The sequence below is a fragment of the Zerene cesonia genome, chromosome 1, assembly GCF_012273895.1.
Source record: "Zerene cesonia ecotype Mississippi chromosome 1, Zerene_cesonia_1.1, whole genome shotgun sequence".
NCBI lineage: Eukaryota > Metazoa > Arthropoda > Insecta > Lepidoptera > Pieridae > Zerene > Zerene cesonia.
In genome coordinates, this window is record NC_052102.1 from 1,316,908 (window position 1) to 1,336,420 (window position 19,513).

At 36.1% G+C, this 19,513-nt stretch overlaps 2 protein-coding genes across 2 annotated transcripts; one reads left to right on the top strand and one right to left on the bottom strand.

Annotated features, from left to right (window-relative positions):
• Positions 1 to 667: 667 nt before the first annotated feature.
• On the bottom strand, positions 668 to 7,145 carry LOC119828682 (transcription elongation factor SPT5). The gene is made up of 7 exons (XM_038350925.1): positions 6,786 to 7,145; positions 6,633 to 6,711; positions 5,112 to 5,243; positions 2,731 to 4,772; positions 2,251 to 2,527; positions 1,567 to 1,923; positions 668 to 1,278 (listed from the first exon to the last, which is right to left on the bottom strand). The coding sequence occupies exons 1-7, from the start codon at positions 7,019 to 7,021 to the stop codon at positions 1,141 to 1,143; spliced, it is 3,261 nt and encodes a 1,086-aa protein (XP_038206853.1). The 5' UTR covers positions 7,022 to 7,145; the 3' UTR covers positions 668 to 1,140.
• Positions 7,146 to 7,429: 284 nt separating this feature from the next.
• On the top strand, positions 7,430 to 18,004 carry LOC119840629 (cytoplasmic protein NCK1). Its single transcript, XM_038367319.1, has 7 exons — positions 7,430 to 7,923; positions 10,371 to 10,564; positions 11,277 to 11,543; positions 11,676 to 11,763; positions 13,141 to 13,331; positions 14,007 to 14,208; positions 14,553 to 18,004. The coding sequence occupies exons 1-7, from the start codon at positions 7,819 to 7,821 to the stop codon at positions 14,763 to 14,765; spliced, it is 1,260 nt and encodes a 419-aa protein (XP_038223247.1). The 5' UTR covers positions 7,430 to 7,818; the 3' UTR covers positions 14,766 to 18,004.
• Positions 18,005 to 19,513: the final 1,509 nt, after the last annotated feature.

Sequence of the window (19,513 nt, forward strand, 5' to 3'; positions counted from 1 at the left end):
AACTACTACCTGGCGAAAATAGTGACTTATTATTTCGAAGTTCAAAAGTGATTTCATGACTTTCTACCAGACTGACCCTAGGAAAATAATGTTATTTGAACGTGTATGTTGTTATTCAGGTCTATTTCGTTGGCTTTGTGGTCGATTGGCAAGCTGCTGTACAGAATTTGACATACGAGATGTTATGATGTTGTAATCAGAATTTTGGAAGTAGATTAGTGAAGAGGCTATAAAAAAAATCACGCCTGTATAATGCGCTTTTTTTCTCTTGGCCTAGCAATATTTATATCGAATGAAAAGTCGTTTAAAGACTACAACATAAATAAAAAATTTACAGTAGTTTTTTTTTCTTTTAATTAGTTAGTAGACTTGCAAAGATGTTACTAATTCCTTAAAGATACATACGCATAATTTGTGTAAATGGTTAATAAATTCCTTAACCAGTCGAGCGGGCAAGTGTTTTTTTCGAGAGCCTCCGAAGCTTTTCTATATGTTCAAATGTCTAGGAATCTATCTACACACAAATTATAAAATTATAAGAGGACAATGTCTATAAAACAGGAGGCATGATGTAGGTTCAACATATGGCATATACTGAATTTTTATCTGTATGGAATGGTTTTTTAACAAGGTATGGTTTTTTAGGAGAAGAAATAAAAACAAAGTGACCGTTTCAGGATTTATTTACTAAAACAACCTAATGAACTCAACAATAACTAACTTAGGGGTAGCGTACATGTCAGTTACACTTAGAGGAAAATCATAATGATATTACATCAAACAGAATAATGTATATGTCTTTATGAAAATATTTAATGTGTAGTGTTATATTAGTTTGGTTCTTTATTACGTTTTATGATATATTTCATATATGTATATTTTTCTTTGTGAAACGAAGTGATACTGTTGATAGCATTATATATTAATGTCCCATTTCTATAATTTGATATGATTCGTAGGGCTAAGCGATATTTCATTTATTCACGAATCTATATCAAAAAATTATACAATGACGAATCGTTTCTATAAAATTAAACGGAATTAATTTAACTTTTCGTTTCGCTTTCAGTTTTTTGAATTTATCTCAGCCAGCCGTCAATTTTGCCATTTTGCCGCCAATTTTTGTGTCAAAATGTCAATCTAGACGTTCGCCATTTTGCAAAGGCGCCGCAACTGCATGATCTTAATATCGTCAGTGCCGACAAACTTGACGACTCCTTCCTTATCCTCTATGGAGATCAGCTCACCTACCGCTTCTCGGTCGTCGCCGGATATCACCTGAAATTAACAATTTATCTGTTTAGTTACATCTGTATATATTTTTACTAGATATTTAACTGTATAAAATCACCGATAAATAAGAAAAAAAATGTCATTAATCGTTAATCATTTGTAATACAGACTGTGCTCGATAAATCCGATAAATACAATAAATATTACCAATTCATAAAATGCAATTTACTACATTGTTACAAAAAGATGCAACTCTTATTGCATCTACATAGCAGTCAATTAAATTACTAAAAAATGACACCATACTATCCAATAATATCTTTGACAGCTCACCTTAACCCTATCCCCACGCTGCGGCACGACCGGTTCCAGCAAATCCGCTTGTAGGCTAACCGAGCGGTCCTCACTGGGCAGGTACACGGTGCACACCCCCCCGCTGACCCCCCGCAGGGCGCCCGTCTGTCCCCCCAACCCGTCGCCCTTGTCGCGCACGCGCACCTCCAGATCCGGCGCGTGCCAATCGGGCGTGGGGGAACCGCCGGCGTAGGGTGACCGCGGGGAGTACCCTCCGGGGCTCGGGGTGCCGAGGTACCCGCCCGTGTACCCGCTGGGGCTCGGGCTCGGCCGGTACGGGCTGTACGTGTGGTCCGAGCCGTACATCGTACCCGGTGTCTGCGGCGTAAATGGACCCTGGAAAGATGAAAGTTTTGTTTCATGCCCGGTAATTTAGCTTCCAGTTAGAGTTTAAAAAAAGAAGTAACAGAATAGTGGTTACAATTTTTTATAACATTTTCCATTGCACAATTCGCCAATAAATACCCAAATTGCATCTATCTACACTAATATATTATAAGGACATATTTTTTTTTGTTTATTCATAACGTTTTCAAAACGTTACGCCCCTACAAATGGACTTTAAATTGGGAAGGGATTAAGAAAGGATTGACGAGAGGAATAAAGGAAAGGATTAGGAAGGGTAAGGAAAAGGACGTGGTTGAAGGCGGGGCAGGGTTGTACCTGTGCGTACGACGTGCCCTCATAGGCGGGCGGCTGGTCGTCGTCCAGGCCGTAGTCGAAGTCGGGGCGGGCGGGCGTGTTGGCGGCGGCCGGGTCCCACGCGCCGTGCGCCGGCGTGCGGCCGCCGTCGTGCGCGGGCGTGCTCGACCCGTAGTGCGGCGTGCGGCTGCCCGCCTCGTAGATGGGCGTGGCCGACCCGTGCATCGGCGTCTTGATGCCCGTGTCGCGGTACGTGGGCGTGTGCGACCCGCCCGCGCGCATCGGCGTGCGGCTGTAGCTGGAAGGGAATGGGTTGCTCTGTTTAGGGGCGGGTTGACACGTGGGCTGCTTTAAATTTTTTGATTTTAGTAATTCATTTATTGGAAACTTATTTCACATTATCAATGACACAGGTTATAGACAGATAACCAACTTTCTCTACGCTTAAATTTGAACTTGAAGAAACAAATAAAAACATAAAAAAATGTCACATGTACTAACCTAGAGGCCCCTCCCCTGGCGGCGCCAGTGGGCCCGCCCGCCACCGCAATATGGCTCCTCTCCACCGATATAGTCTGACACGACGAGTGCAGTTCCACCCTCACCGTTGCCCCCGTTGCCACTCGCACTATCCCGACGTTGCCCTTGAACGGCCCTCCCGTTATCTTTATCGTGACCCCCACTAGCTCCCGATCCCTCGCCACCATCCCCCCTCTTCCTCCTCTTCCCCTCCCGCGCATGTTGCCCCCACCTCTCCCCGAGGGATGCATGGGCGACTGAATACGCGGCGACATAAAACCTAAAGCTAATCCGTTCGCTGTCGCATTATTCTTCGCCCCACCAGCTAATTGCAAGTGCCGCGTTTTGCACACGAATATACCACCATTGTCTAGATACATTCTGGATTGCAAAAACGCGAAATTCTTGTACAAGTGCTTGATTTCACCGTCTCGGCCCGCGTGCGGCCCGTCTATCACTTTCACTATGTCCTTCCTCTGTATGGAATTATGTTCAGAGTCGAGCGCCATCGTAAAGCGATTCTCGCGTCGCTTCTGTAAGGCTTGCGGTTTGCATTCTATGACTTTTCCTTGCATCCCAAGCACGTGGAAGTTTTCTTTTTCCAAACGAACGATTACTCCTACGGTTTGTGGATCCAGCTGAACCATATCGCCCCACTGGAACTGGCCCAGAGAATCAACACCCGTTGCCATATCTGAGCACAATTGCAAATCTCGGGGCAAAACTTCGAGTTCGTGCATCGTCAAGTCTGATACAAGAACTACTCTCTGTGCCTCCACTCGCACAATCAAACCCGTGTCGCCTTCATATCTACCCGCTAATACCTTTACGTGATCTCCTAATTTGAAATATTTCCTTAACTCATTCGGTTTGAACACTAGAGGATCCTTCAAAGCGTCATGTTTTGGCATAACTGTTATCATGGAGCCGTCTATAGCTATAATTTTGGCTTGTAAGTTTGCGAGATCTCCAGAGCATACTTCTACATTGTCGCCCATTGAGAAAGAGTGTAAACTTGTCGGATCATCTTTAGCTGGTGCGGCGAGTTCGATATCGATTCCTTCAGGCTGCTCCTCAAACCTTTCTAATTCAGTCAAAGTTGGCTTAACACCCTCTGCAAGGATAGCAGTTGATGAAAAGTTCTTATACAAAAAACCCTTCCTAGAATATCTATTGCCTTCGAATATCAAGAAGTCACCGTCAGATGTAACTTCTCCACCGATAGCTCTAATAGCTTCCGGATCGAATGGTTTTGCAGCAGGCCGGCGTTTCTTTTTCCGTTTCGCGGCCTCATTTTCACTTTGTACCGTTCTTAACGCACCTCTAAGTCTCGTGTAATCAATTCTAGGTAATAGTTTTAAATGGACTTGATTTTGAGCTAAATCTACATAATCTACTTGGGCTATGTCATCTTTGTAGAGACCTCTCTTTAGTCGCACCCACTGTTTGGGCTTAAGACCTGATTGTTCTTTGACTACCCTCAACACATCAGTCATTTCTTTGATGGGAACCATTTCTTGTTTCCAAACTCCCATTCTTAAATTTCCAACGCTTTCTATAATCGCCTTCACGTGTGTTTGTTTGTATGCTTCTATATAAATATAGCCCTTTACACCCTCTGGTGCAACAACAGATTTAATTTGGAATGGTTCTTCCGAGTACTGATACGTAATAAATTTTCTCATGAGCAAGAGTACTGTGGCTTTCTCTTCGCCGATACGACATTTAACCATCCACAAATTGGGGTCTTTGATGCCTGGCAAAAGCGTTTGTTGCGTAATTTCATCGGACATCTCTTCGCCACCTTCACCAAAGTGTCTAAGTGCGGCTGATTCATCGGCATATTTGTTTCTAAGGTATTCTTCGATTTCTTCTTCTTTCTGCGAGTCCCATAGGTTGGTTCCTCGACGGCGACCTTCAATTTCCCTAGCAGTGGGACCAATTTCATCCACTTCATTGCCAACAATACCCATTTCTTGTGCTCCCTCCTCCCATTCGTCATCTTCATCAACTTCATCATCAACCTGAATATGAAAAGGACAAGAACATTACAATAAAAAAACTCTTATATCACTTAATTTATTATTTATTAGGTACAATAATAATAGAAAAACAAAAGTTTACATATAGATGTTTTGCGGTTGATAGCTAATTAATTATTATAAATAAATTGAATTAAAATGTATGTTAGCAACAATTGTTATTTCTTAATACGATATACACTCTTTTTGTTTATTAGGACGAATAACCAAACTGTTTTCACAAAACTTTCATTAAAGGATAACTAAGCTATAGTGCAATATGCGTCCATTTTAAAAAAACACAGCTAGTTACCTATTAAATAGATATTCTATATAGTTTACCTCAGCCTCATCAATAATGAAACCACCATATCTGCTGTCCTTCTTGCGTTTCTTCCGTCTTCTTTCTTCTTCTTCATCTTCATCATATTCCTCTGAATCCACTAAGTCTTCTCCTTCTGGTTCTTGTTCATCCTTGGAGTCATCAAAGTAATTTTAGTAACAAAACTTTTATAGAGAAGTTTAAGTTATAAATGCATTATATATGTATATGTATTTTTTTAAATGTAGAATGTTGTTATGAATTAAATTTAACTGAATAACTTTTTCATTTTTAAAAATTGTTTAACCATAAAGAGTAGTTGCTCTTTAAGTTTCACCAAGTAATTTATACTATATTTTATGTATGTATCCTGCCATCAAAAGCAAAGAGAGTCAAGAAGAAAGTTCTATAATATATGTGTTACCATAAATTGTAAATTCTGTTAGATTACAATCTCATGAGATGGAATCTTGTGAGATTACAATCTGTCAAAATATTGTGATGTCATACTGTTTACAATAATTCAATACATTATGTTTTGGTATCTACACTATTATAAAGAACAAAACTTCTGTATTTTGTACGTTTGTAACATTTAATGCAAAAACTACTGATTTAAAAAAGAAAAGCTGCAACTTCACTAAGTGACATAGGTTATATATGTACCACGAGCAAAGCAAGTGAGAAAAGCTAGTATTATAATAGAGCTTTAAATTATGGGTAATCAATGTGATAAGAAAGGTTATGTTCGGTTTATTTTCAAACTACACAGTTCACCTTACAGATCTTTGGGAAAAATTAAATTCTTGAAATAATGCAGAATAGCATATTAGCATTACAGTCTAACAAAAAAAATAATGTATTAAAGTGTAAGTAAATATTGGTCACAATATTTCAACAGCTTGTAATAGCTTGAGTTTAGAGATTATAATGCTATAGATTTTATAACCCTCATTACGACAAGGCTTTCATTTAACTGTATTGCAGTCAGTTACACTTGGGCTGTTCTTATTATTAATTTAATTAATTGTTTTCTTAGCCAATTAATTAGATAACTGGTAAGAAATCTTTTCGTGCGCACATATAGCAAGATTCCTTAACCTTACTTCCTGTAAATAGTTTTAGCACTTTTTGAGAAGGTTTTTCTATATGCAGAATCAAATCAGGCAAAGCCAGGACTTCAGGATAGTTTATCAATATATTTGTTTTCAATTATTACAGTTGCATATATAATATGATTCCTGTTTTTTTTTACAGTTTCAATAACATTAATTTCTTTGTATATTTATGATATACATAAATAATTACATTCTGATAAAAAAAGCATTTGTTGATAAGAAATTAATATCGTTATCATGAGTTTAACAACTTATAACACAATTAGTTCCTAGTTGTACACAAAATCCATTTTTTGTTTGGCTTCTCATGTTAATAGACAAGCATTCTGTGATGTAATACTTTTACAACAGCAACCTACAAATCGAGCAAAATGATTTATGATCAAAATAATTGAATAAACATTACATAAATTAAACATCTACCTCAACTTCTTCATCACCAGATGCCTCCTTAGCTTCGTCATCTCTATTGCGTCCACCACCAGACTCTGCAGATCGACTCCTGTTACGAATGAAACAAATTGACTGGCGGTGTTCCACATAAACAAATTAGCACTTATTTGTCATATGAATTACCTAGAGCGTGATCGAGATCTGGATCTTGATCTAGACCGTGATCTGGAAGGGCTTCTACTACGAGAAGGACTCCTACTACCTGATTGGGAACGAGATCGGGAGCGCGACCGCGAACGCGACACAGATCGGGACCTCGCCGATCGGTTTGATGCAGCACTTCTTCTTGACCTATTCGATACTACGCTACCGGCCTCCGAACCACTCCCCGAATAATTACTGGCTTCCGAATCCGACATTATCAATTCATTAATTTTTACCGTTATAAAACCATTGATGGTTTTTATTAGAACTGAATTTTAAAATCTTCACACAAATTGTAACCATACGTAGCATTCGTAGCAAAATGTAAATGTCAAACAAGTCTGAAATGACGCATGTCAAAGATAACAGAGGGTAAATTACAGTTGATAAAAATGTGGAACAGATAACGTACACTTGAATGAGAATTTAATTCCTTTCTGGTGTCTCGTATAATATATTTCATAACAAAAAAATATATAATTTTGTCTGCTGAAATGTTTAAGTAAATACATAATAACATTGCAGTTAAAGTTTTATCAAATATTTGATATTTTATTATGCATGCATGAGTAGCTCTATGATCAGAAGAACCAATAAAAATAAATCCTTTCTTTTGTCTATTGATTCGTTGCTGCCCCACCGATTGATGTGAAAATTTTTAATAAATTTTACAAATGTGTTAATAATGTGATAATAAAAGACAAAACATTTCCCAAGTACAATATTTGAAGCCTGATACTTTATTATTGTAAATGAAATTCGCATTTGCACACAACGGTGAAAATTTTTGCGATGCACTTCTATCGTTGATCGCTAAATAGCTTTCGATTCGGTTTTCGCACGTCCTATAATAAACAATTGAGGGTTTTTGTGTTATTACAAAACTCCAGAAGTGGAAACGACGTTTGCAGTGTGGGGAAAAAATAGTGTCAAATTGTGTGGTGCAGTGCAGTGGTGATAATCGTTATGTATCAGTAAGGCGACTGTCGCCAATCCAGGGTCTCAGGGTGTCATGTTGGAGACGCGGTCGGTGCGCGCCGCAGACTCGGTGTGGGCGAACAAGCCGCTGCCGGCGCCTCACGCCATGGCCAACTCGAGGCATGGAAAGAGTGCTCAGGTAATCGTTATGCTATTTTCGAATACGGTCCAGTCAGACGAATTTCTATTGTTTCACGGATGTTCCTTCATATGAGGCTTTTTACGGCTGTAATACTATTTACCACTATAACGACCAGATATCTAGTATACATACATAATTATATATGAAATAGGACTATAATCTCCATCAATATAAATAATTTATAACTGGAACATGATAAAATAAAATAATTTATTTCTACCGAAAAGAATCTGGAATGGAACCACCATTGCTGCGGAATGAGGTACCATTCCAGATTCTAAAATGGGTTTAAATGACATCAATTTCCTATCGAGCACAAAAATAATAATGTCTATCTGAAGCAAAAGGAGTCAAATTGAGAACCTCTTTTTTAAGAATGTCAGTTCAAATTCTTCCAGAAGTGAAAATCTGTTATTTAATATTATAACTAATTTCAAAGCCATATCTTTAGGATGTATTCAAAATTAAAGCTTCTATGTTAAAATATATACATTTTCAATAATTTTTGTTTTTATCACATAAGAGAAATAACAGTTATGTATGTTTAGTATTTTCCTATTACATAATAAATGATTCAATTGCTAATACTAAGCATTTTTTGCTAATAAAATTTATATCACTTGAGGAAAAGTGTGCATTTGAATGGTTAATATAAAATTTCTGTTTAATATTTGAGGTAAATAATAAATATTGATCTGATTTGATTTGATTTAAATTTTATATGCCTACTTAAAATTTTATTTGCATTAACAACATGTGCATTATTGTGTTTAAAGTATCAAAAATTAAGGATGAATGACATTATAATTTTCTATTCTGAAATACCTATAGCTTTTTCTCATATTACCCTTCACTAGGATTCAATCAATTTTGTTTAAGGTTTGTTTCTTGAAAATATTCCTACTTGTTTTCATCTCCAAAGCTCTAAGGCTATGAGCTATCTATATAGCTATCTATCTGTAAAAGTGTAACAAACTGAGTTACTTTCATATATTATAAGCAATAACTATAACATTACACAGTTGATTATACAATACTTTTATGCTTTACGTACTGTATGATTCAATGACAAATTGCATAATAATGTGTTGTGTTTATTAAGTTAATTACTAATTTCCTTTGACTCTCTAGCTTTTAGTAGCCTTCCATACTTCCCTACCTGTTTGCATCATATACACATTTTAACATAATTAATGAATGTATGTGTTCAATGGTAAAAAAAATCTTATCATAGAATCTTCAATGTTGCAGTTCACTTTTAAATGTGTTTTGTTTGATAATATCTTCAGTAAACATTCAATTATGTGCTGAGTTAAACAAATAGCAAGCCATCTTTCTCAGGCTATTTTATATGTTTGATTGTTGTATAAAATTATGTGTCATACTTTTAATCTATATTTAAACACTAGTTGCTTGCCCTGGCTTCAACTTTGTTGACCAATAATAAATATTGCCCAGTTTACCTAGTAAAGATATAGCTTTGCAATGGTAAAATAATGACTCAAATTGATAGAATAGTTTTGAGTTTACTCTTTACAAAAACAAATCTTTTCTCAAACCAATATAAATATATACAGTTCTGACAATATTATTAGTCAGTATCCATTCAATTTGAACTAGTATTATCCTTATAGATTAGCCCACCGATCAAAGAAACAAATTCTTCAACTTTACATTATAAGTAAAGCTTTTATTGTTGATTTTTTGAACAAATTATTTGTCTTTCTTTCTATGATATATATTTTTGTTCTATCAGTTGAAAGATATAAACTGCAATAACACTGAATTGTAAAATTATAGGAACCAATTTTTCCCTATCATGTTTAATAACACACATAAAAATTTAGTTATTTTTTAATATCCTCAAGTTAATGGTAGCTTGAGCATTTATTCATTAGTAGTAGTTGTGTTTTATTCAACTCCATGATTATTATTAATTAAATTTTTAAATAATTATGAAACAAATAAAATGGATTTTGTATTTAAAATTAATGTCTGCTCAGGCTTTGCCTGTGGTATGTTTTTTCTTCCCATAATAACTTTCCTTGTATCTAAACAAATACATTTAAATAAAATTTGCTGAAATGGTCTACCCATTTTTGAGTTTCACACTTAGCAAAAAATTGTGCATGTTTCCAGTAAGATATTTTATAATTAATACTTTATACAAATATAAAGGAAAGGAAATATAATTCAGATCAACTGGAATATATCATATAGTATGTTGGATATATCAGTGGACAGTTCTTAAAGTTACATAAAGAGCTCTTTTATTGTCAGTTTGTTCTATTGTCTTTTTAACCAAGCAACTACTGCTAGCTGCTATAATAATTGTTTCCATGTGGCATGTCCATTAGAAAATACAAAATCTATATTCAATGCTGTCACAATGAGGTGTAATAATAAAACTTGTATAATATAATGGGTAGCCATATGTTTTACAGGACGACGTCTGCTACGTGGTTGCGAAGTACGACTACGCGGCGCAAGGTGCGCAAGAGTTGGATCTTAGAAAGAACGAACGGTATCTGCTCCTCGACGACTCGAAGCACTGGTGGCGCGTGCAGAACGCGCGCAGCCAGTCCGGCTATGTGCCCAGCAATTATGTTAAGAAGGAGAAACCATCTCTGTTTGATAGGTGAGACTGTATTAAATGTTTTATGTGTAGGCATATATTATGTTTATTACGTTGTGGAGAAGGGTTTATTTGATTGTTTCTAATAGGCAATTGATGTACTTGAAAATTTAATCGATTTAAAACTTTCTCGTGTTTGATTTTACGGGAGGATTATTCATTTAGAAACTATAGACTTTAACTGATATGAAACGGGATTTGTTCATTATATTTTTAACCCCACGTTTTGAACACTAGAGTGAATGTGGTCACGGTAGACTCGGGTACTTCCGTTAGTCTTTAGTTTTTCATCGATATTGAATTTTTTTTACCATAGAAGCTACGTTATTCTAGTGTGATCGTCTTGAGTCGGTGTTCTTTTTTTACTCATTTAAAAGTATATCGCGATGATATACAGATCTTGATAATTATTGGTAATGATATAATAAAATTTTCATTACGTAAATTATTTATAATTTACTCATTACGATGAATTAAGTACTGTCCCATGTGCCGAAACAAAGTTGTTCAAATACTATTTGAAATGTCAATTGCATTAATTTATTTAAAATATTAAAATTGATATTATGATAAGGAAATATTATAATTTTTTAGTTAGTTACGGTTTTATACACAGACTATGCAATCAAATTTGAATTTTTTTTTTAAATAGTTTATTATTGAAAAATGTATATAGCAAAATAAAATTCTTCAACAAGTCCATATAAAATTTCAGCATCAAAAAGAAAGTGAAAAAGGGCTCGGGCTCCAAGACACTGCCCTCCAGCGGTTCCCCCGTGCGCGGCGGCTGTGGCGGCGGGGCGGAGTCTCCGGGCGGCCGCCGCGTGGAGCCCACCGAAGCCCTGGGCACGGCTGTAGTCAAGTATAATTATCAAGCGCAGCAACCAGACGAGTTGTCACTCACCAAAGGCACGAGGATACTGATATTGGAGAAGAGTAATGATGGATGGTGGAGGGGACAGTACCAAGGACATACTGGATGGTTAGTTAGCTTTTTTTAATATTAGATAATAGTGCACAATTTCACTATTGTACACTCTGTGTATTTTATATATTAAAAATATCTATTGTATATCACTTCAATAAATTTTAAAATGAGATAAATAAATTACAGGTTTCCCTCGAATTACACGAGTGAGGAAGGTGATGGTGAAGACACAGTTCACACTTATGCTATGGCGGAAAATGTCCTAGATATTGTTGTAAGTTTCAATTATTATCATAGCAGTATATTTAAAGAATTCTTCTATAGTAGCAGTATCATTAGCTTATTGTTTTGTTAGATTATAATATGACAGACTAGCTGCGCCCAGCGGTTTCACCCGCGTGATTCCGTATCCCGTAGGAATATGGGGATAAAAAGTTGCACTATATGTTATTCCAGTTGTTCAATTGTTTACGTGCCAAATTTCATTGCAATCGGTTCAGTAGTTTTTGCGTGAAAGAGTAACAAACACATACACACAATATTAGTTGGATAGGAAGTAGGATTAAATCTTATCTTATATCTTATACCTTTAAACGAGCAATTCTTGTATATATATATATATATATATATATATATATATATATATATATATATATATATATATATATATATAATTGGGATCTCGGAATCGGCTCCAACGATTTTCATGAAATTTAGTATATAGGGGTTTTCGAGGGCGATAAATCGATCTAGCTAGGAATTTTTTTTAGAAAATGTCATATTCGTGTTTTATTCGTGTTTTTTTATCCCTGACATCTATTGGTGAATAGTAATACTATTTTGCTTCGTAGACAGCTGGACAACTGAAATAATGTCATATTCGTGTTTTTTTTCCTGACATCTATTGGTGAATAATAATACTATTCGCTTCGTAGATAGCTGGACAACTGAAATAACACAGGCACTTTTTATACCGATATTCCTACGGGATACGGACTTACGCGGTTTCAACCGCGGGTCACAGCTAGTGGAAGATTTAATAAATAACTACTTCAATTACTTCTTCACGCAAAGATCTCTATTGGGATCTATATATTTAGCAGCTAAAATACTCGCTACTGCTCAGAAATCGTTCGCACAATAAGACTGGTACAGTACACAAATTCCACCGAGACATTTTTGCGGCCACTAATGTACTCGACTGAACAACAGGTTCGGACTTGTTTAGCCGGTGAACCAGTAGGCATGGGCGCGTGGTGGGAGGCGCTACTCGTCCGATAAAATAGTAGAATGGATTGACTCAACTAAATCATTCACTAAACTACTCGAATAAATTTTCGTGGTTCGCACATATTTAGCCACTAAAATACTCGCTACTCTACCAAATTACTAGCCTAATGCGAACTAGGCTTTGTTCCACAATAAAAAAAAAGGTGTGTTTGCGATTCACACACGATAGAAGTGAAACTTCAGTAATATAAAATAGTATGTATATTTCTGTCTCATTCTTTGCCGGCTTCATTCTACACATTTTTGTATTTGTGTCTCTCACCTGTCGTTTTTCCGTTGCATCAGGTTTGAAATCACAACGATTCTAAAGAAGTTTCACTTCAAAAAATAATAAAAAAATGTTTTCCCCTCACCCCCCCAGGTGGCGCTGTACTCGTTCACGTCGAACAACGAGCAGGAGCTGTCGTTCGAGAAGGGCGACCGGCTGGAGATCATCGAGCGGCCGCCGTCCGACCCGGAGTGGTACCGCGCGCGCGACAACCGCGGCCACGTCGGCCTCGTGCCCAGGAACTACCTGCAGGAGCTCGCCGACTACCTCGCGCAGCCGTATAGGTTGGGACCTCGATTTTGTGCTTTTTCTTTCCAATCTGCTTATATTAGCTTCACAAGAAAAGTGAGTGTAGAAACGTCTTCAAAGAAAATGCATCATATAAATGTGTCACATGAAGAGCAGATGTCCTCATTGGAGGGCTTACACTATATATCATACTTTGCGAGGCAGTACATCCATTTAAAGTGAATACAGATCAAATGAGATAAAAATATGTAAATATATTATTTTCACCTGCATGTTAGTATGTAACAAACTCTTTTTAACTCGATTTTGATCCACTTTAAAGGGACAAATTTAGTTCATACTTTATACTTTTCGTGACTAGCTAAAGTAGTTAAATACTTAAATTGACTTTTACCCCTCCCCCTTCAGACAATGTATCGATTTCCGGGATGAAAAGTAAATAAGATCCTTCCTCGGAGTAGGTGCTATAACCAAACCAAGTTTCATCAAAATCCTTTCAGTAGTTTTTGCGTGATTCTCATTCCAGATACAGACTGGCAGACAGACAAAAATTTTGTTAAATTGCATTTTATACTTCAGTATCGACAATAAAATGCCCCAAAAAACAAAATCCAAATATCTTCAATGTATAGAATTTGATCGCGACCATTTTTATTATAGTATTAATAAATCAACCACTAGTGTCTAAAGATCTAATGTTAAATTGACAGTGAAGCGAACGAAGGGGGTTCGCGCGCGGCGGGCGTGGCGGGCGCGGCGGGCGGCGCGGGGGCGGCGGGCGCGGGCGCGGCGGGCGCGGGGCCCGGCTCGCGCGCCTGGTACTACGGCGCCATCACGCGCACGCACTGCGACGCGCTGCTCAACCAGCACGGCCACGACGGCGACTTCCTCATACGCGACTCGGAGACCAACGTGAGTGGGGGGGTGGGTGAAGTGGCGAGGAGGAAATTGCACGAAACATTAAAATTAGGAAATCTTCATCAATTCAATTAAAAACAATCTCCTAACTTTAAATCATATCTTGGCACTGATAAGATGTTAAAAATAAGTAACTTCTTATCAAAGTAATAAATCTAATGGTAAAAGTATCATAATCCTAATGGTTAAAATGGACGCTGTAATACAGTTACTGTAGAAAGTTAATGTAGAAAGTGTGTCCTTTAAAATATTTCTCTGGAGCTGTTTAATATTCATCTTTATTATGCTAAAGTAATTTGTGTCCTTTCAACATCAAAATATTTATAATCAATTTCCAGGTGGGCGATTACTCAGTGTCGCTGAAAGCGCCGGGTCGCAACAAACATTTCCGCGTGCACGTCGAAGGCAGCCTGTACTGCATCGGTCAGCGGAAGTTCCCGACCCTCGAGCAGCTGGTGGCCCACTACCAGCGCGCGCCCATATACACGAACAAGCAGGGCGAGAAGCTGTACTTGGTGCGCCCCCTACCACGCGCCTCGCAGAACTGCTGAGATCCTGTCGCTTTATCGGACGTCTTGGTGTACATTGCAAGTTTAACGTACAGCGTATCGTCCAGACGGCTAGCAGTGTACGCCGAACCGTGCGCGGGAGGCGGAGCTGTCGTATGACGTCACGCGTTCGCCTGCCGAGGCGATCGGTGGGTGGGTGACGTCACGCGTACAGTTTCAAAATTGGAACGCGCCGGGGGACACGTCCGTTCGCCTCAACGTTCTTGGGCGCACTGAAGAGAGCAGGTGCATAATTACTGCGACTGGTCCCGACTCGAGTATACTCTACCCTTGTCTAGTTTTAAATTCGAAACTGCTCCGTGTGACGTCACTCGTTCTGACACATGACGCGATCTGTGTGACGTCATATACGTTGCACCTTTTTATACGTGTGACTAGATGAAATACACATTTCTAATTTCTGGCTGCTTTAACGTGTTACGCGTGCCCAAGGCAAGAGGAAAAAAATTATAAGGTTTAAAGAACACTCAGCAGGGACGTTTTCTGTTTTATACAAAACATTAGTAAAATATAACTCTCACTATAAATACTCTTAATTCACGATTAACGTAATTTAACGTAAAAGTGTATTATTCATCAGAAAACATTGATAAAAATATAAATAGAGGGCAGGTTAATAAATTTCCCATGTCCGCACATTTCATTTTTGTCCTCTAGTCTTATTCATGAATGAAAAGAAAGTCAAATGAAAATAAAAATAAAAATTAATAGATAAATAATAAAATGTATTTTGTTCTTAAATAAATTTGACGTTGACAGGTTACCACATAATGTTAGGAAATGTTGAAATACTTTCACCGTATGTATACCATACCGTTTTTGTTAAATACCCTACAAAAATCAACAGAATTAGCTATGGTTAAAATTATACCAGATTTTTTTATGACGCATTGTTTATATACTTCATATAAAATAATTCACACATATAATGGCCTTATAAAAGTATTATAGCCATATAACAAATTTTTGTCTCTTTCTAATCGTATGTCAGAGTGAGATAGCATGGTATGGAGTCTGAATGGATGGTATTTGAAGTATTTTTTTTTTATTTATTTCAATCTATGAGATTTATTCTTTACCAGTGTTCGCCATTTATTATCAGAAACTATTGTCAATTTGTCATTCTTTCCTACAGTATTGCAGTTTTTAAATTATTTGGCATGTAAAGAAAATAATATTTATATTATTATAATATAATAGTAGGGTCGCGTGATGTGTCTATAGAAACGATGATTGAATATATATCTAGTTAAATTCTAGACGAAATTTACCTAATATTGTACGACATTAACTATGTTGCTATGATTTACTCAATGTTATGATGACATGATTTATGTCTAGACATTGTTTGAATTGAAATTTATATTAACATTTTTGTGCATCATATGTGATTAACAAATGGAATACATATATATTTAACTATAAAATACTGAAAAGTAAAGCGGTTAGTTGCAGTTGAAATTGGTTTAGTTATAACATAATAGAAGAACAACCAAGAATAAATTTAAGATTTTATTCATAATAATCTAAAATGTTATAAAATGTATGCATAGGTTGTTAACGCTCCAGAATGGCAGTACCAAAGTCAGGCAATTGCCTTCCTCGTATCTACGAACGAGCGAGATGTAATCTGTTTTATGTATGAGAGTGAAAGAGCGCGGCTTACAAGCTGTCATTGCCATATTAATATACAATATTGTTTGTGTAGTGTGATTCATTGGTCACGTTTTATCGGACACATCACCAGCACCTAAGTATTACTTAAAATCTAGCCGACGTTGATACAACGTCCACTATATAATGACTAACACACCAAAAATTGGCTTCAGCATTCTCTATATAATTATAATATATTAGGTAAGCAATTTCTATATCATAGTATAATATGATAGGTCCTCAGTAATTAATGTAGTGTAATTTTAGTTTAGATGTGTAAGTAATTACGTTTTATGTAATTCGGACAGAGGGCGCTGCGTGAGTCGGGAGTTTCGTGTTTTATCGTAAAACTTGACTCGCAGTGTTTTAGGACGGGTTATGCACGAACGATTACTATTTTTCTTGGTGGTTGTTCCTTATGTGACCGCATAATAATTGTGGTGTACGATTCGAAACTGTTTTTGGAGTTTGTTTTTTTTTTAAAAAAAGTAAAAAAAATGTAGTTCTTTTTATGTGGGTGTTTTTAATGGAACGCGACATAGATATGAATTTTAACATTAATGGGTAATTTTTCAATGTATCTAATAATTTGTAGATTAAATTAATAAATAAAATATTAAATTTTGATTATACTATCAAAGACGTTGTCTTCTTGTTGTCCTTATGATAATCAGACAGATTCAGGCAGATTCTGGCAGGTCTGTGATAGCAAAATTTATTGTGTATTGTCTTTGATAAGAAGGTTTAAAGATCTAAAATTTAGTCGTTCGTGTGTAACCGGCCCTATCGTTAAGCTTGTCGTAATGTACATGTTATATAATTATACATATGTACGTGTATATTTGCATATATTGTGATGTTCGGCCATTAAGTTAATGTAAGTCACTATCAGGGGACGTGTCGGCGGAGGGGGAGAGGGGGGGGATACGGTGTGGCGTGTTTTATATTTGACAATGCATTGAGAGGATTGCAAACATTATTGCTTTGTATACTAGTGAGATATTGTCAAATGTGAATGTGTTGCCTTGCACAATTTACACTTAAATTTACGACTAATAAGTCTGAATTTGTATTAATGTGTGGTTGTTACAACGAATTAGGTATCCCGGCGTGTAGGATGGGATGAGTGAGTTTTAACAATGTTCAACATTTTTAATGTAGAGAAATTAATGAACAATGAATAAATAGTAGGAGTTAAATAACGTAATACTAGCTGTCCGCTCCGACTTTGCCCGTAGTGCATACAAAAGCCTAGAATTTTTGAAATCGGTCCAGCAGCTTTTACATTAAAACGTTACAGACATACAAAAATACAAAAGTTTCCTATTTAGTGTAGAAAATAATGGTTTAATATTGTTAAAATTCGCTTCGGGTCGGAATCTCAAACGGTATCCATTGACGTGACTGTCGCTAGTCAATACGCGAACATCACACGCTTTGCCTACACTATAATATAAATGAATACTACTAGACAACCAGCTTTGGCAACTGGTCTAAGGTATACTGCTATGAGATAACATATGAATATTATAACAACTAAAAAGCGTTTCTTTTTATCCGTACTATTTAAAATATAAAAAAAAAGAAAAACGAAGATAGCATAGCACATTAGCTTTTTATAGGGCCATGCGAGTTTGAAAAAGGAAACGATTTAAAATGGAATGACAAATATTTTCTTCTATGGCGATATATCTTAAATAAGTTACCAAACTGGGCCGTTTATATAAGGTTTATACTTTTTATTATAATTCAATACACGTCTATATAAGAATAAAAGTATCGAGATTAAAAAAATTAACTTGCGTTTCGATCTATGTAAATAGCCATTTTTATGATAGCAATAACTTTTTGTAATAGTTAAAATTGATTTATTGAATTACATAATATATTGTGTTTTCTATTATAATTACCATATAAGTTATGAAAACATCCAAGGCAGCTTGTGTGTTGTCTCGTTAATTATTATTTGTAATAATATACAATTCTTTTATAATATATGAATCATCGATTTAGTTCAGTATTTTTATTAATTTTAAGTTTTTTATGTGCCAGAATTTCGACTTTCCATTTTTTATGTATCCTCCTGATGAAACGCATTAAATTATAAAAATAATATATCACGATCTTCCAAAATGAGGAGTTGTTTTGAAATGTGCGCTTTGATTACCGATTATTATTATTTGTGTATTTACATTTCAATAGTAAAGCGCGCCCGATATTTTTATTAAAAATGTTTGCGACACTCCTCGCCGCGAAAAATCGTCCAATAGAAACAGTGTACGCGACTGACACTCCACAGATAATGTATTGTTTTGCATAGACAAGCAACCGATTTTTTACTTTTAAAGCGTTTTGTCATTTGTTATCTATATTTACTTCTATTTTTTACTATTCTATTTTTTTTTTTTAGTTAATTTACAAATTACCTCATCGATGTCTGGAGTAAAATTATGATAAATAAGCGTTGCTTGTCTATCCGAGCCTTGCCAAATGAGTCAACTTATTTTTGTACAAATATTCATTTCCATACAATAACAGCACCAAGTTTAGAATTTTTATATTCGACCGTATGTTGACATAACGTAAGTTTAAACTGGAATGATTTCCGCATTTATACCGGGCTTTATTCGACTTGCATTTAAACTGTGACAAAAATGAAGTATTGTTTCGTTTAGGGTGTAACACGGACATGTGTGATACATTTTAAATGTTTGCCAATATTTTGGCGGGCGTTTTATATCTCGATCGACGATTGTAAGTTACTAAATCTTTTTGATGTATTTAATACGTTTTATACTTGTATTGTAAGTAGACATGTAATGGGGAACTCAACAGTTAACGTAGGAATATGCTAGGGACAAAATAGATGTGACATGACATATAGGTTCGGGCTTGACTGCTTTTGTGGTAAATTTCGACGTTGTAGCCAAGGGAAGGATCAGTGGTGATGATAAATACCTTCAAATTGACACAATTTTGTACTCTAATTTAGGATACTGCTGATTAAATTGTAGGTTTGCTTAATTTCGAAAGTAATGTTCTGATAATATCTAAAAATGTTTATTTTACTTCGA

Excerpts from the sequence above, each read along its gene's own strand:
- LOC119828682 (XM_038350925.1), bottom strand. The coding sequence starts at position 7,021 with ATGTCGGATTCGGAAGCCAGTAATTATTCGGGGAGTGGTTCGGAGGCC. Across the intron at positions 6,712-6,785 it reads AGATCTCGATCACGCTCTAG|GAGTCGATCTGCAGAGTCTG; the intron begins GTAATTCATATG and ends CATTCGTAACAG. Across the intron at positions 4,773-5,111 it reads TCATTATTGATGAGGCTGAG|GTTGATGATGAAGTTGATGA; the intron begins GTAAACTATATA and ends TTTCATATTCAG.
- LOC119840629 (XM_038367319.1), top strand. The coding sequence starts at position 7,819 with ATGTTGGAGACGCGGTCGGTGCGCGCCGCAGACTCGGTGTGGGCGAAC. Across the intron at positions 7,924-10,370 it reads GGCATGGAAAGAGTGCTCAG|GACGACGTCTGCTACGTGGT; the intron begins GTAATCGTTATG and ends TATGTTTTACAG. Across the intron at positions 13,332-14,006 it reads TACCTCGCGCAGCCGTATAG|TGAAGCGAACGAAGGGGGTT; the intron begins GTTGGGACCTCG and ends TTAAATTGACAG.